Source organism: Galleria mellonella, unplaced genomic scaffold, assembly GCF_026898425.1.
Source record: "Galleria mellonella isolate WM207_F2 unplaced genomic scaffold, CSIRO_AGI_GalMel_v1 utg158, whole genome shotgun sequence".
NCBI classification, from domain to species: Eukaryota; Metazoa; Arthropoda; class Insecta; order Lepidoptera; family Pyralidae; genus Galleria; species Galleria mellonella.
This window is the reverse complement of record NW_026442003.1, coordinates 2,898,279-2,916,343: the sequence shown is the minus strand read 5'-3', so window position 1 is coordinate 2,916,343 and position 18,065 is coordinate 2,898,279. Positions and strand designations below refer to the sequence as shown.

General features: G+C 38.5%; 2 protein-coding genes across 5 annotated transcripts in view; both read right to left on the bottom strand.

Moving 5' to 3' along the window:
- LOC116412956 (U1 small nuclear ribonucleoprotein 70 kDa) overlaps positions 1–387 on the bottom strand; it is a 29,988-nt gene extending 29,601 nt beyond the window's left edge. Inside the window, exon 1 of the mRNA XM_052892410.1 lies at positions 7–387. Within this exon, the coding sequence (XP_052748370.1) occupies positions 7–150 (144 nt within the window). The 5' untranslated portion in view covers positions 151–387. The remainder of the gene's footprint in view (positions 1–6) is intronic.
- Positions 388–3,614: 3,227 nt separating this feature from the next.
- LOC113514054 (uncharacterized) lies at positions 3,615–17,276 on the bottom strand. 4 transcript variants are annotated; one of them, XM_052892398.1, is made up of 7 exons: positions 17,123–17,273; positions 16,836–17,014; positions 16,058–16,219; positions 8,105–8,221; positions 7,671–7,702; positions 5,822–6,236; positions 3,615–5,409 (listed from the first exon to the last, which is right to left on the bottom strand). In XM_052892398.1, exons 2-7 carry the CDS (start codon positions 16,998–17,000, stop codon positions 5,296–5,298), a joined length of 1,005 nt encoding a protein of 334 aa, XP_052748358.1. In that variant the 5' UTR covers positions 17,001–17,014; positions 17,123–17,273; the 3' UTR covers positions 3,615–5,295. The 4 variants fall into 4 exon arrangements, 3 of the variants coding, with proteins under 3 accessions (XP_052748358.1, XP_052748357.1, XP_052748359.1); XM_052892397.1 differs by having other exon boundaries at positions 16,836–17,276; XM_052892399.1 differs by lacking the exon at positions 16,058–16,219 and having other exon boundaries at positions 16,836–17,276.
- Positions 17,277–18,065: the final 789 nt, after the last annotated feature.

Genomic DNA, 18,065 nt, shown 5'->3' with positions numbered 1-18,065 from the left:
ACTAACCTCAAATATATTGAGAAATGCACCAACGCCATCGTAGCCCTTTTGTTTCTTCTCATGCGGGAGCTTCGCTGCCGGCGGCAAATACGGGATAGGGTCCCGCGCCGCGAACAGCGCGAGCAAATTCGGCGGCAAGAACTGAGTCATGTTATTTTTTCACACTCACAACTTTAGCAAACGCATTCCAATAAATACAAGATAAACGTATGTACGGTGAAATAAACACAAATATTTCAAATGCCGACACTTCACTAAAAGCTACTAGTTCAGTTGCAATATAATGAGAATAGATTCTAATGTAGAATACAATTGTAACGCTAAACAATATAACAAGTTCAATATTGCGTAGCGGAAGCCATTTGTATTATAGTTTTTTTTTTTCAGGTAAATAGAGACCACAATATAACCACAGTCTACGAAGACCACAGATATATAATATTGTAATAGATAGGTATTTTTGTGATCATAGATACTATTACTTGGTCTATGTTAGTGATGTGATTTATCTTGGTAAATTAGTTCTAGTTTCCATGACTACTGTCCTTGTTGATTTTGAGACATAGAAAATAAAGTTGTTTAAATTTTATCTCTTTTTAATTATTAAGTTAAACACTTTAGAGTGCATGAATGATCTTATAATCCATTGCGTCTACCTTTGCGAAGTTCTAAACTTTAAATATATTACGAAAACTTAAGTTGAACTATATTTATCGAGACTTCGAAGACTATCATTAATCTATGGCAAGACCTAAATCATCATCTTGTCAACCTTTAATCGTCCACTGCTGAACATAAGACTCCCCTTGAGGGGTTCTGGCAGTATTTGCCATTCTTGACAGGCGGATTGACAACCGCAGTCAAGCTTAAGAGATGTTTAAGAGGGACGCTGCTACCCATCTCTCGTCCTCCTTTAGTCGGTTCTTACAACACCCACGGGAAAGAAAAAGGTGGCCTATTCTATGCCAGGACCACAAAGCAAAACCAAAATGAATAATATATTTACTTCTTAGATTATTAAAAAAGTTTCAATAAAATAAGTCTTATTATCATGTAAAAAGAGTATCTCAGTAATGAAAACTAATTCTGTCCTAATAGGATGTATATCATCCTGGCTCATATTACAATACTTCAAAAATATATATCGTATGCGTGTCAATATATGTCGTATGCGTGTCTATTTATACTATATTTGTGTATCTAGTATGAATCTATAGAATAAAAATTAAACGTGTGTTTTAAAAATAACATAGGACAATAATGTAAGAAATAAATCTACAACAAAACAAAATAAAACACATCTAATTTTATTTTTACTAAACATTTCTATGCATAACGTTTCCACAATATGACAGTAAAGAAAATAACAGACAGTGTAACCAATATACACAGGCTAATCATTATTATAACTTTAAAGTTTCTTCCAAGACAACTTTCTTCACCGTAAACAGAACCTCTTGCTCTAAAAGCATTCTGAAACGCTGGAACAACATGAGGCTTGAGTTTCTCCATTGTGTCACCGCCACTTTCATCAAATGTTTGTCTGTCGATTAAACACTACAAATTATTTATTCCATCTTGATCAGTGGCATCAAACTATTTTATACTATCTAAGGCGTCCAGTTCACTAAACATGTACATAACCTATAACTATGACTTCCATTATATGGCAACATAGAAAATGGCGCGAAATTTAAATTGTATGTATTACGTGTCAAAACAAACCAAATCATTTGCATTTGTCGTTAAAGTCATTGAAAGAAATTTGAAGTCATGATTGTTATCTTAATTTTCATTTAATAAATTTTAATCAATAACAGTGAACAACGATTTACATAATAAAAGACTTTTTCTTTTGAACTTTACTAAAAAAGTCAAATAGCAGGATAACCCTATTGCATTTACTTACATTGCCGGTCTTTGTTTAAATCCGCATTCTGTCATAATTTATTCTTATTTACTCATATTCTCAATTTTAGATATGAACCTAATATAAATTAGTCGGGCACAATTTGTATATAATGAATATTTTTAATTGTTCAGGACATTAGAAATCCTAGGGTTTATTACTGACATCAAAATGGCAATTATGCTGTCATCGTTTATTTAATGCCATATAGAAAACTACATACATATCTGTCAGGCCTGTCTCCCATTAGGGTAGGCAGAAACAATGGAACGCCAAATGCTTCGATTCAAACAAACCTCTTCGCTTTAGAAAACTATAGACTAAGAATAATACCTGCGACAGAAACTTAACCCTTGTTTTTTTTTTGATGGGTGAAAATAAAGTTCACCTGCGCTAACGGGATACGTTGGCGGAGCACTAGTGAGGGATGATAGGTGACGATGAAAGCAGGTTAGTTAGTCTATCGTGATGAATTCCATTATAATTAACCACGATAGTTTTTAGGGGGAACCGCGTGGAGGTAGACCTGATAGGGTGTATTGCTAGCAAGGGGCCAGTTAGACCCCATTACTAACAATGAATTTGTCACGATGGACCAACTGACCTGTCTTTTCATTCTCATCTGGCAGAAGGCGAACATACAAACGAAAAAATAATTAGTTTTCGATATTTCTCAGTCATAAATTTAATTCGACACAAAGTCAAAATTTTTTTAATGTCAGCCAGATTCTAATGAAACCTTTGTGACAACAGTCAGGAGCAAAGGTTCGGAATAGGTTACCTAGCATACCATAGAGTCACGATATTGTATAGATATAAACAATAATTGCCTTATTTCACTGTAATTTTTTTATAATACTTGAATGCATGGCTCTAGCTAGGAGTGGGAGGGCTTTGCCCTTCCTTTAAAGCCAATGCCCTACCTTAAAATTAGATTCGCTTTTTCGAAGTCACTTAATTAAGGCCTTACCACAAAGTTACCAGAGGGAGACTTTGTACAAAAGTCTATGGCTTGGGTACCTCTGTCCCATTCGTGTTTCAACCGTGAAGCAGTTGTGTTTGCATGGCTATGTTTCGGTTTGAAGGGTGGGATATGGCAGTGAATTTACTGGGTACAAAGGAATAACACCGGAGTCCTCAGGAATGGCAACGAATGGGGGATATCATGAGCGAAACAGTATACTCTGTTATATCCATGGTACTGCTCATGTCTATAGGCGACGGTTACCACTTTCCATCAGATGGGCCGTCAGCTTGTTTGCCTTTCTAAGTTGTATAAAAAAAAAGTTCATTTGCCTTACCTTAAACTTGGGTCTAGCTACAGTCCTGCTTGAATGGCAAATAACCTAATGACCCTCACCATAGAAAATATATCTGTGTTAATTATAAAATATACTATATTATGCCCATACTACCCATCATGAGTTGCCATTTTTTTACAACACAGGGGACAAACGAGCATGCTGCTCACCTGATGGTAAGTGACCACCGCCGCCCATGATCACCTACAACACCAGCGGCATTGCAGGTGTGCTGCCGGCCTTTTAAAAGGGAATACAAGAACTATGATGTTACATCACCATGCCCTGTAACTTCACTGTCATATATCCCACCTTTCAAACTGAAATTTATATAGGTTGCTTCACAGCAGAAAGAAGAAGAGTGAAGCAGAAGAGTGGGCCTTCTAATAAATAAAAAAAAAAAATACCAAATAAAACGTTAATTCAGAATAATCTTTACACTTATCATAGTTTATCAAATACAGAAACAATAGAACAAATGTATATAGCGTTACAGAAAGAGCTACAAATTAACTTTAAAAAGTTACAAAACAAAGTTTTTTTTTTGTTTGTAAATTAAAAACATACTGTACCTACTTTACTTACAACAAACAATTTTTTTGAGATACAGTACAGTTATGTAGCTTATGGCCACAAAAGAATATCAGTGTTTTGCTCTTTTTTCTGGGCAAAACAATTAAGTGAATTGTGCCCATTTTGTGTTACTGTGGCTCAAGCACGAAATGTATTTTCCTTTTTCTCTGTATTAGTATTATTTAATTTCTTTTTTTTTTTATATCTCTATTTATGTCTGTTATTGTTTGTGCGTTGTAAATGATACAAAAAAACTATATACAGTGTACGCTCTATATAAGCAACATTCTTTATATTTTATTTATTGTACTCATAGATTAGTTAGTAAAAGAAATAAGTGAAAATATTTTCCAGACGGTAAGTATTTTTATACTCCTTTTTTGCCTACAACTTTTCCCAATAAGATTTATTTATTTTATTGAAATTGGTTTCAATGAGTTGCTTATATAGAGCGTCCACTGTATCTATCTTACAGAATAGATACTCTACAATAGAAATATTTTATATGATTTCTGCCAACATAAAACATGATATAATCTTAGATATCTTGATATAAAATATCTTTAGTCGCTATGTAGATACAATAGGCAGGTTCTGCTAACATAAAATATTTATTAATTAACAATTTAATCTTATACGTAAATGTGCCATCAGTTTTGTCAATACGTAATATTGTAATAAACTATTGCGCACAAAAAAAAAATGTATACAAGGAGTATTTATACAAAATGTGCATATACAAGAGGCAGTCTTATCGCTAAAAGCAATCTCTCACAGACAACCTGGCATAAATAGTAGATAAGTACAGAGAGAAAGGTAGATGGCGCTAGTGAGACACAGTAAATACAAAAAAGTAACCTAATAAAATGCATATTGTTCTAAATATAATTTATATAAAAATAAGACTAAATTACATACTCGTATGTATGTATGTATAAATGAATGTAATGCTGACAATATACACTAAACACAGCACAAGTATTTAATTTTCACCATTACTTTGTCAACCCAAACGAATTCTGCCATATGTTAGACATATCTCATCATTGCCAACACAAATGGGCGTGCCAAGTGGATTCTGCCAAAACTAATCAATGATATATTGATCGATCAATTCCATCCTCTACATAGACAGTAGATACGCCATCTGATTTTTGCCCATACAAAAGATAATGCAGTGTTTGGGCATAAAACACTAAGGGCATTTCGTCCCTATGTAAACATCTCATGCGAGTTCTGTCAATTATTGGGTAGACACCTCAAAACCAGTTCTGCTAAAATAAATCATGGAAATGATTGGTCAATTGCATTTTTACATAGACGCAAGATCTGTCAATATAATGAAGCAATCTGTAAACCAGATTGCACTATAAAGATAAGAAAAGAAATTTATCACGTTCTGAGTGAATTCTGCCCATTACTGTACAGACGCCTTATGCGAGTTCTGTCCGTACAAAAAAAAACCCACATACTGGGCATGTTACATTGCTACGACGCGTCGAGCAGCTTGTGTTAACACAGGTCGATGACGTTGTCGCTCGCCCCTTGCGCGTATTCATCGTTCGTCAATGATCGCACTTGCGTAATTTGGCCTTCCACAATACTGTTGTTTGGCGGCTGTCCTTCCTAGAAAAAAAAAATTTACAACATAAGCTCGTGAGTTCCTTACTATATATTTTCGGCTAAAACAAAAAAAAAAAAATAGCGTGCATTGAATTGTTAAAAACAAAAAAATTCCTATAAAAAAAGTTTTTTTTTATGCAACTTAGAATGGCAAACAAGCTGACGGCCCACTTGATTAAAAGTGGTAATCGTCGCCTATAGACATGAGCAGTACCATAGACATAACAGAGTATACTGTTTCGCTCATGATACCTCACATGCGTTGCCATTCCTGAGGACTCAGGTGTTATTCCTAAAAATAAAACGAGTCAGCTAATTTGACAAAAAGCTGACCAACTTTTGAAGCTCGATGCTCTATCATTACAATCCAAGTGTCTACCATTTAACGTTTCGTAAAAAAACACCATAGACTCACCGTAAAAAATATAACATCCATCGGTATCTTATTCTCCCAATCGACCTTGGACGGGTTCAGGGGCGGGGGACGCGCGTCGTCATCACCCAAGTCTATACTGTCACCATCTGTCGACAGGACAGAGCTTTTTCTCTTTTTACTGGCAACACCACCAATATTATTTCTGATCAATTCTTTGTCAATAATATTGCTACAGTCGTTTAGCAAGTTCGCGTAGTAACATCCGAACTTCGTGTATGGGTTTGGAGCTAGAGGAGGCGTGTTCAGGTAGATCGATTGCCTATTTGACAGTACACAGGTCGACTCCAGATCGCTGGGTGCTGGTTGTACTGGCGTTCGTTTCTCTAGCAAGCGTTCTATTGGCACTAGTGCTGGCGTATCCTGTGTGGGGGCGCTGCAGTCTGTTTCTGGTGCACTGTAAGAAATCATAGAGGTAGACAGAGTCCTCAGGAATGGCAACGCATGGGGGGTATCATGGGCGAAACAGTTATATACTCTGTTATGTCCACGGTACTGCTATGACTATAGGCGACGGTTACCACTTTCCATCAGGTGGGCCGTCAGCTTGTTTGCCATTCTAAGTAGTATAAAAAAAAAAGGTATTATTAAGTTTTTTTTTTTAATGTAATAATAATGGAATGGTAACTTACATAGCCACTATGTACAACGTATGAATGCGAAAGTGCTGAACTGCATTCTCGGGACGGTCAACAATTGACAATAGTAGAGACGTCATGCCATCGATTTCTATAGATTTTTCATTATAATTAAAGACAGACCGGATTTGAACGTCAAACGGACAAGACGTTATTTCTATAATCTTATATTTCCTATCTATGAATGAAATTTGTTTTAATTATAGACTGGTGTGTATTAAAATATCTTTTTTTTAAAGTCCCATCTGACCCACCCCCTATTATTACTAACAATTACTAACAACCCCCCCCCTTGGGGGGGAAGGGATTGTTAGTAATGGAGACTGAGAATCTCATTGCTAGCAATATACCCAACCAGGTCGAGCTCCTCGCGGTTCCCCCTGGAAACTATCATGGTCAATTCCTGATGAATTCATCATGATGGTCTAACTGGCCTGTTTTCATTCTCATCTATCACCCTTCACTGGTGCTCCGCCAGCGTATCCCGTTAGCGCAGGCGGGGTTACCATACCATTTTCACCCACCAAAAAAAAAAAATCAACCCCCCTCCTTTCCTCTTACTTTTAATATTGTTAAACAATTTCCAAAGAAGGAAGTTCCCATAATACTCCTCATAGGTTACCATACCTAGATTATTATTCTTTCAGCCGTTAACCGTCCAGTGCTGAACATAAGCCTTCCGCATTAGGGAAGTTCTGCTAGTAGCCACCAAGCTTGGCAGGCGGATTGGCAACCGCAGTTAGGTTTTTAGAAATGTTTTAAGTGGGACGCTGCTGCCCATCCCTCGCGCTCCCTTAGTCGCCTCTTACGACACCCACGGGAAAGGAAGGGGTGGCCTTGTCGGGTGCCTATGCCGGGACCACATGGCATTACTGAATACGAAATCATTGTGCCCCTGTACCGTGTAATTTCACTGTCATATCCCGTCCTTCAAATCGAAACACAGCCACACAACTGTTTCACGGCGGACACAACTGTTCCTTCAGGGTCGGCAACGCGCGCGTAATACCTCTGGTATTGCAGGCGTTCATAGGCTACGGTAACCGCTTACCATCAGGTGGGCTGCATGCTTGTTTGCCACCTGTGGTATATAAAAAAAAAACACAAATGGGACAGAGGTACCCAGACAGTCTCTCTCTCTCTCTCTACAGAGCTAATTGGTAAACATGTTTAAACAAATTATAAACACTGACCTTCTATTAATTACGGCTGTCGTTTGTTCGCTCTGAAACCAAATTAAATATTAAAAAGTTAAAAAAAAAACAAGCTGACGGCCCACCTGATGGAAAGTGGTAACCGTCGCCTATAGACATGAGCAATACCGTGGACATAACAAAGTGTACTGTTTCGCCCATGATACCGCCCATGCGTTGCCATTCCTGAGAACTCAGGTGTTATTCCTCTGTACCCAGTAAATTCACGCCATATCCCACCCTTCAAACCGAAACACAGCCATGCAAACACAACTGCTTCACGGTTGAAACACGAATGGAACAGAGGTACTCAAGCAATCGACTTTTGTACAAAGTCTCCCTCTGCTTACGATATAAGTAAGATTAAATGAGGGTTTTATGGACCAGATCATTGTCCCATCCCCCCCCCCCCCCCCCATATCTGCAATACTCACCACTTCGACGTCGATATTTATCGTCAACACATCAGTAGATGCATAATGACTTTGTTCTTCAACTATTTTCAATAAATAGTCATAATTTATCGTCGATTTTTTACCCTTTTTGTTCACCTGTAAACATTAAATGGGGGTATTTTGTAATAACATTGTAATGCCACATTACGACACTAGATGTCGCTACTATCCAGCCGTGCGTGCCAAGCCAAGCCATGCCAAGAAGGGAGCAAAAGCAAAGCCGTATATGAGTGAAATGACTGTCTATGTGTAATAAAATATATAATGATTTATAATTTATGTAAATATTTATTTTAACTTCTGTCTTGCACTACTACTGCCCACTCACTACTTCCTACGCCACTGTGTTAGGTTGACTGGAAGAGATCTCTTTTAGAGGTAAGTTCGCGTTTGCTAACATTGTTATTAACTTATTGTTGTTACTGTATGTTTTAGTGCAATAAAGTATATATATGTATATAAAAAAATGTGATGTTTCGGTATGCAATTATAATTTGGAACGTTTACTGGATTTTTTTTATACTACTTATAATGGCAAACAAGCTAACGGCCCACCTGATGAAAAGTGGTAACCGTCGCCTATAGACATGAGCAGTACCGTGGACATAACAGAGTATACTGTTTCGCCCATGATACCCCCCATGCGTTGCCATTCCCGAGGACTCAGGTGTTATTCCTCTGTACCCAGTAAATTCACGCCATATCCCACCCTTCAAACCGAAACACAGCCATGGAAACACAACTGCTTCACAGTTGAAACACGAATGGGACAGAGGTACTCAAGCAATCGACTTTTGTACAAAGTCTCCCTCTGGCAAAGCCCCCAAAGGAGAGGCTTATGATCAGCAGTGGACAGTTAAAAATTAACATGGTGATGATGATGTGGGAAAAATAGTTAATGGTTAAAAATTAAATATTGATCGTGATTGCGTCAGCACACAAACCTTACCTAGTAACAGGTTAAATGACAGAATTGCAAATTTATTAATTCGGAGGTAAAATCTTGTTATAGAATATTTTATAGTAAAAAAATACCATGTTGCAGTGTTGAAAATATAGTTTATAGATGGCATGGAATACAATGAATAAACCTATAGAGAGAAAACATTGTACGCATAGTTGTAAGTCGACAAAATAAATCATTTCTCTTATGGTTTTTTACTATAGAGAAATTTATAGAAAATAGGTATGGGCATATACATAGTTTGATGGTATTCTGTATAGCTTTAGGAAGCTTTGGCATAAATATCCCAGTCTTCTTGCGTCCGTCTGTTTATAGTTGTGTTAAACAGTTCTCTTAATTTCCGACGATGCCTCTCCATGTTAGTACACCACCAGTGTTGCCTCCCTCCATACCATGGCATGATTAGGGCGCAGGAGTGTTCAAAGCTGGACGTTAAGCTGGAGGTAATGTGATCTTGCACAAATGTACAAATCTGCTGCCGCTAAATCGTTTAATAGTGGCAGTTGATTACCAAATTTTTCTCTGACCAGATTAAGAAATTGACGTTGGTCAAACTTTCGAGGTATGCATCCAGGCTGTGGTTTGGGTAACTCCATATTAATGGAGAGTCAGATCCATCTGTGGTCTGAGCATGATATTTCTTCAGATACATGCCAGTCACAAATAGATTCCGGAATACTAACAGACGTTAGAGTTAAATTTACAATATTAGTTTGTGATCGAGCGTTTATAAAGGTAGGTTCGGAACCTTTGTTACGTAAAGTTAACGCTAAAAATACAATGAAGCATTTCCTCACCTCTGTTGTTGGATTTGCCGTTACCCCAGAATTCGCTGCGCGTTGGAGGCGATAACGATGATCAGATCCAGCTCACAAAACTCGACTAGTTAGTTGGGCTCTGATGTTGGTACATCCTCGTCGCTCGGCAGGTATGCGGAAGCAAGGACGATCTCGGAGATACTGTTCTGTCCTAGTTAATCTAACTACTATCAGGTCCCTTGAACAGAATTCGTTAATTAATAATATTGATACATGTTTAGAAATAAATAAAAATGTTCTTGGTTTACTTACGGAGGTGTTCAGGAGTAGTTTTCTTCCGCTGTTTCCAAGACCACATGTCTAAATATTCCTGATCCACGGCTCTTGGATCAAGGATATGGTATGTGTGTTGTTTTCCAGCACTCTGCGTAGAGAGACCGTCGCAGATTGACAGTGCTGGAGGTTATTTTGTATGATTTTAGTCTTCCCGGAGAGGGAAGGAGTAGACACCATCGTTGGTTTCGCATTCTCCTTCCCCTGCCAGAAAACATTCTTCATCAGAGATAAATCTGTAAGGAGGCAAATTTTGCACCTCTATCGCAGACGAGGATTCCACGTGTTCCATAACACTCGCAGCTTCATTTGTCGATAATGTCGACTTAGGTGCTGCGCTCTGCATTGACGCCTGCGTTTCCTCCGGGTATTGCGTGGGATTTGTATTGGGTTGTAGTAAAGTATCTTTATCCAGGAATCGGATATATATGTTTCCCAAAAGGTAATACAGTCTTCTTTCCTGGGCTTTTAACAAATTAGCATCCATTTCCGTCACCCGGAAGAATAGACAGATTCCTGGTGGATCCGGTCTAACCTTCTCGTGTGTCAGTGTCCAGGAGTTAATATTTAGGTTACGATTTTGCCGCGCCAGGAGTTTTCGTAGTGCTGCTGAATCGCCAGTGTATCCTGGGACAAAAAGCAGACACGGTATCTTCTTCGGGATAGCTGATTGTGGTTTCACAACTAATTTTGTGTTAGTTATCGGTGAAGCCATGTTTTGGACGGTCCGATTTAGCCAGGCTAGCGTAAAGGCATCCTCACACCAGGCTTTGAGAACACCATCCGAAAAGTGTGCTCTGCCTCGAAATCTTATGTCGTTTGGTTCCGTTTCAAGAGATGTATCAGGCTCTGCCATAAGCTCATCCAGAAGCCTCGCTTCTATTTCTTGCCGAATACCTTCAGCTTGACCTTGCGTCATGTCAGCGAAAGGTTGGGTCATGACAGCAATGCAAAGGTCATTAGTTATGAAGGTTGCGGCCGCTTCAACGTACGATGCAGCAGTTCCTTTCACGGTCCGGGATTTTTTTATTTTGGGTTTTTTACGCACTCCGGTCGATGTAACGGAATTCCCTAGCCATGTACGTTTCTGCGCCCTCGGCTCAGATTTTGATTGGTCGTTAGATGATTTTTTCTGACCTCTCGGTTTCATGCTGCGCTTGTTTATACCTGTGGAAAGCGCAGCACTCACACCGACAACCGCAGGTGGTGGGGTCTCGCCCACTGTTACCTCCCATATTGGTTCAGTTTCCACTGGGCGAGAGCTCGGCTCAGCGATCTGCCTCGCAGCATCTGTTGTTACTACGCATTGTGCTGCTGCCTTCGCCTTGGCTTTAAGACGCCGCTTCATTGAGGCCGACATCGGTTTGGTTATCGATTTCCGAATTGGATTCGATGATGATTGTTTGGCATCTACAAGAGACAACATACCCATCGTTGAATTGTCTGCTTCAGCTTCCAACACAGACGCTGAAGGTTGATCCTCCGCTACAACCTCGGTCAGCACCACTGATTTTCCCTTGGAGGACACTTCCTCTGACGCAGCCTTAGTTGGCGCATCTCGGAGTGCGTCCTTCCTCGGTACTACCGTTGTGATAGCCGTCCTTGGTTGAACAGAGGGAGCTGCTTTACAAGGCGCATCCTTGGACGTCGACATGGATGGTGCATTTTGAAACGCTGCCCGGGTTGGCGCATTCCATACCTTCCTCATCGTATCCTCGGACGCAGCCAAGAGCGGCTGGAGGTTCGGCGCATCCTGAGACGCAGCCCTTTGTACTGCATGTATAGGCGCATTCCAAGACGCAGCCTGTGTTGTTGGTTCAGTTGATTGATTATTCGTCTCATAATCCATAAGGTTGTATGTATTTTATTCGCCTCAGGAGCTCTCCACCCGCCACGGAGCCCTCACATCGGGGACGTCATTCGTTCTACGAATGATCGCCAGAGCTACTCCCTCGGTATAGGCCCAGCAATTTGAGAGGAAGGCGAACCTGCACGCAGCAAAGCATCAAGAGGATACCTACAATACGAGACAATACCATAGGCCTACCTCAAGACGCCGTGCCGCGCCGACTGCCCCTCCCCAAATCGCCAATCCTCGCTTGACAGCCCGCTTATGGGATGTCGCAGCCGATTGATCGTGGTTAGCTACTCCACGACCGCCCGTTTGAGAGGAAATCCGGACCGAAGAGATGTGTTGTGAGCAGCGTACAACTACCGCCGGCACACTGCTGCACTCAATCTCCAGGACTCCTTCATCCCTCCGTACGGGTCTCCGCGCACGGCACAAACACGCGGGAGGTCATTACTATCCACCATCAGTCTTGTTTGATGATGAACACGCAAGGGCATGACCTCTCCACCCCCGCATTTAATTTTTCCAATAATTACAACTTTTATATTTATTTTAATTCAAATTATCTTTATGCAAATACACTTGTTTACAAACACTTTTAAATCGTCATTTTTTTTTTAATGTACTGCAAGATTCGTAAAATTGTTATCTGCTGAGAAGACCCCACATGGAATTCAAGCGTTACTTTATTTTAAGTCTATGTTAACATATGTATATTATATGTAAGTACACATATATTTATGTAAATGTACTGTTTTTTTTTTTAATGGATGATAATGGAATGATAACCCCGCCTGCGCTAACGGTATACGCTGACGGAGTACCAGTGATAGATGATAGGTGAGGATGAAAAGGCAGGTCAGTTAGCCCATCGTGATGAATACACTTGGAATTCAACACGATGGTTTCCAGGGGAGACCACGGGGAGGTCGACCTGTTAGGGTATATTATTAGCAATGGAAATGATAATCCGCATTACTAACAATCCCTTCTCCCCCAAATGTACTTTGTTATGTCGTTAAAAGCCCATGCATGATCTAACACCATGCACGTTTGTCATTCAAGTGATCGTTTAGTGTATTGTTTTTATTGGCTTTGTTCAATAAGTGTTTTTAATAACAGTTTTAAACTTATTAAAAGGTAGATCCAAAATATCCTTCGGTATCTTATTATAATATTTAATGCCCATTCCCATAAAAGACCTATTAATTTTATCTAAACGACACTTCGCAACAGCAAGTTTGTATTTGTATCTAGTGTTAAGATTATTCAGATCGCTGTTTTTATGAAACAGTTTAAGATGCCTGCTTATGTACAAAATGTTAGCGTATAAAATATATGTATTATGAAGCTACGGTGAAGAATGTTTGCTTCCTTAAATTTCTCTTTTAATGATTCACGACTTGCCGTAGAATAAATCGCGCGAATGGCACGTTTTAGTAATACAAATATGCTTTGGATGTCGGCTGCTTTACCCCATAATCCATAATATTCCATAGGACAGTATACTATGAAAGCAAGTATAATAAACAAATCCGGCAGTCTCGATATTAGTATACTGTTTGACCCGGCGTGCAGCATACGCCCAACAACTTGATTCAGTTGCAAGGCTTTGAATGCGAGGACCCCGCTGAGTTTTATTATCAACAGTGATTCCAAGAAAGACAGTGGAATCTATGAAATCAAGAAATTCATTATTTCATTTTACATAAGTCCAATAGTGATTTTTTAAAAGAACTTTACGCATCCTTTTTTTTATACAACTTAGAATAGCAAACAAGCTGACGGCCTACCTGATGGAAAGTGGTAACCGTCGCCTATAGACATGAGCAGTACCATGGACATAACAGAGTATACTGTTTCGCCCATGATACCACCCATGCGTTGCCATTCCTGAGGACTCAGGTGTTATTCCTCTGTACCCAGTCAATTCACGCCATATCCCACCCTTCAAACCGAAACACAGCCATGCAAACACAACTGCTTCACAGTTGAAACACGAACAGGACAGAGGTACCTAAGCAATCGACTTTTGTACAAAGTCATCTAGAAGTGGTCGTTTTTTTTTTTATACAGCTTAGAACTTTATACAACCTACAAATTGCAAGCACAAGTTAGTCTATGGTATTCTACTGGGAACGGCTTATCCAGAGCCAGAGCCAGGGGACTACAGATATCTTAAACCGCAGGATATCGTTAGGGTAACACATAGGATCTATGAAATGATGGTATAAGGCAGGGGGGAGCACAAAAGATCCGTATGGGTCGACGTGCAACAGCTTAGCTGACCCCATATGCGATAATAAGGTAGTCTATGATATAGAAACAAGTCAAATATACAGGGTAGAAGCGACAGGTTGGCGAAACCGAAAACAGCTGATTCAGATCAATGGTCTGAATCAGATGGCTGGTTGTTTTCCCACCGGAAATGCACCGCAGCCATATAATTACCGATTGTTAGTTTCGATGACGCGCAATGTATTTGAAACTGTACGATCCACGCGACGCGTGATGCCTACAACGCGCGCTCAGTGCTGCTTCCTCGTAGGTAGTTTCCGTACGCTCGTGGCGTTGACTTTACACAGCTGGTTCCGCGCGACGCGGTAGAATTTTAATACGTATATTACATTGCTGTTTTTGAGTATTTCACGGTATTTCACTATAAAATACTATTTTTTCTTTATATAGATTCTTTTTTGATGAGTGAAAATGAAATAGTAACCCCGCCTACGCTAACGGGATACGCTGGCGGAGCACCAGTGAAGGGTGATAGGTGAGAATGAAAACAGGCCAGTTAGCCCATCATGATGAATTCATCAGGAATTAACCATGATAGTTTCCAGGGGGAACCGCGAGGAGGTCGACCTGGTTGGGTATATTGCTAGCAATGGGATTCTTAGTCTTCATCACTAACAATCCCTTTCCCCCCTTTATATAGATTACATGATTTTAAATGAAAAAAAAAAGTGGAAAATATATTTTAAATTGATCAGAACAAATTTTTACTGATTTTCATTTCAGCATAACGATCTGAGTGCACTGTTTTAGTTTTTGCCAAGCTCTCCCTTCCACCCTGTATATGGCATAGAATGTATAGTAAAATTTTAATGAGGAAAGATATTTTTTTTTTTTATTTTTACAGACACTTAAAGAAAGCGATTATCAGCAAGAAACATAAGCTGTATTATATGTATGTATGTATTCTATCCACTCATGCGAAGCTGGACTGAAACACTTGAAGAATTGTCTTGTATAGTGACGTCATCTGGGTATAGGTCTTACGTATCGGAGAGTAAATACATACAATACCTAAAAACGAACGCACACTATGCATTTGATCTTTATTTTATTTTTATAATTTTTTTTTTTAGTTACATTTCACAGATCACTTTTGGCCACAACAGAATATCAGCGTTTTGCTCTTTTTAGGGCAAAGCAAAAAGCCGAGTTGTGGCCATTTTGTATTACTGTGGCACACGCGTGAAGAAAAAAAATTGTTAAAAATTTTATGCATTCTTGTTTTGTTTTTGTTTTTTTTTTTTAATCTTTTATACATGTATCTTTTTTTATCTTTTTTCACTTTGCATTTGTGTCTTTTACTGTTTGTGTGCTGTAAGTAATGCAAATAAACTATTTACCTATCTAAATTAATCCATTACTTCTTTTAAATTGTTATTAATGCCAAGTGTTTCGGTTTGAAAGGTGGGATATGGCGTGAATTTACTAGGTACAGAGGAATAACACCTGAGTCCTCAGGAGTGGCAACGCATAGGGGTATCATGGGTGAAACAGTATAGTCTTATGTCCATGGTACTGCTCATGTCTACAGGTGACAGCTGCCACTTTCCATCAGGTGGGCCGTCATCTTGTATGCCATTCTAAGTTGTATAAAAAAAAAATATTATTATAACTGTATTAGACTTGATCCGATTCCACCATACCATATGGTGGTCAGAAGCGAGCGGATAGAAACACTGAGGCAGGCGTTGGCATGAGCTGGTCTATTATTAGATTAAAGTACTAACAGTTTTGAAGTTCCCGAGCTGGTTGCTGAACTCCTCCTTGGTGAGGCGCCACCTCTTCAGCCGTTTCACCACATTGGTCAGCGTGCGGGCGCAATGCATCGCCCGCAGCAACTTCATTGCATTCAATGCTTGTTCCTCACAAATATAACATACTGTTATATCCTGGGGGGAAAGGGACTGTTTGTAATGAGCAGCCTTACTGCTAGCAATATACCCTATAATAGGGTTTCTTGGAGTGGGAGACTGAGAATCCCATTGCTAGCAATATACCCAACCAGGTCGATCTCCTCGCGGTTCTTCCTGGAAACTATCATGGTTAATTCCCGATGAATTCATCATGATGGGCTAACTGGCCTGTTTTCGTTCTCATCTATCACCCTTCACTTGTGCTCCGCCGGCGTAACCCGTTAGAGCGGGCGGGGTTACCATACCATTTTCACACATCAAAAAAAATTTAATGTGTGCTCGATGTATGGGTAGACTGTGTTTTCCTTTAATATGTTAATAACATCTTAGGAATAATTATAATGTAAATAAATATTTATTCTATTTTACCAGTATTTATTAATTTACACTTTATTGCACCATTTTTTAAATAATAACTTTTTATTAACTTTTACTGACCCTAAGGGTTTCCACTGAGCGTGTAGTTTTTTCTCCTTTTTTTTTTATTTTGCCAAGGGCATTGTGTTTCTTATTACGCCATTATAATTAATGTTATATATTAAAAAGAAATCGAAGAAACAAAAGAAGCTAAGAAGTTATAGTAATAAATTACCTCGGGTCCATCCCTTTTAGTAATCATGCGGAGCTCCCGTATAGCCTTCGGAGCCACCATGCGTCTTTCCTCCTCAGTCCGCAGGCAAACAACGCAGTAGGACAAATTCGAGAGAGAGATATCTTCATATTTTTTGTAAAGTGTATGTAAAGCTATTTCCGCCATTTTTTCAATCACATCTATATAATAAAATTACAGAGAACTATTTATTATATGAATAAAGATGGACTTAATTCAAATAAACAACTGAACGCCGGTTAGGCCTAACAACGCCAAATAAAACGCACAAGAATAATTAGATTTCTTCAAGTAATGACCAACATTATAATAATTTGTTTAAACAACAAAAGCACAGAGTTAGATAAATAAAATATGAATAATAAAGATGGGAAATTAAGAAATTAAACAAATGATGAGCAAACAAGATGCTATTTAAGAGTCAGTAGTGCCTTTGTATTATGAAACTGAAGTGAATCTATGCAATCATTTATGCAGTATTATTACAATAAAAGATTTATACTTTTCTACTTCTAGTTCTACGATTATTTATAATATGTCTCTATTAAAAATATTAATATCGCAAAAGAATTAGTTACTTCGTAGTATAAAATTTTTAAATTCAATATACTGGTTGCATAGATTGCATACAAATGGTTTTTATACGAAATGATGCCGGATAATCGAGACTGGACAGATTCTAATAGGAAATTTAAAAAAAAATACCTATTCTATCTGTGTTGTTTTGTACTCCATTTTTTTTTTATATCTTTGATTTTTTTTTTTTGTTTATTCTTTGAGATTTGGTATTCTTGAGTTGATCACAATTGCAAAAGCCAAAAATATTTGCTGTTAGCCTTCATTGTTAATATTTACATTTTGTATTACCCGAAAGCCGTTGTACGAGAATACCAGGCCCTTATTCTACATAAATCCTTAATCTATGTAATCGAGGTTTGTTAAGGGTGTTTCCACTTCAACGGAATAGTAATAGAAATCATTAAAAAAAACATATCACAATAAGAAATACTACAGAAATGAAAAACACATTAGAATCCATCCTAATCCAATCCATGGGAATTATATTTGATATGTTTGTATATTTTTTTTTATAAGAATTGTTATTACTAATTGTTTTGATCCTCAATCCACACAACATTTATACTTTTGGGTTTTAAATTTTGCATGCCTTGCAGGCGAAATATATGGACATATATTTATTTATAAATATCT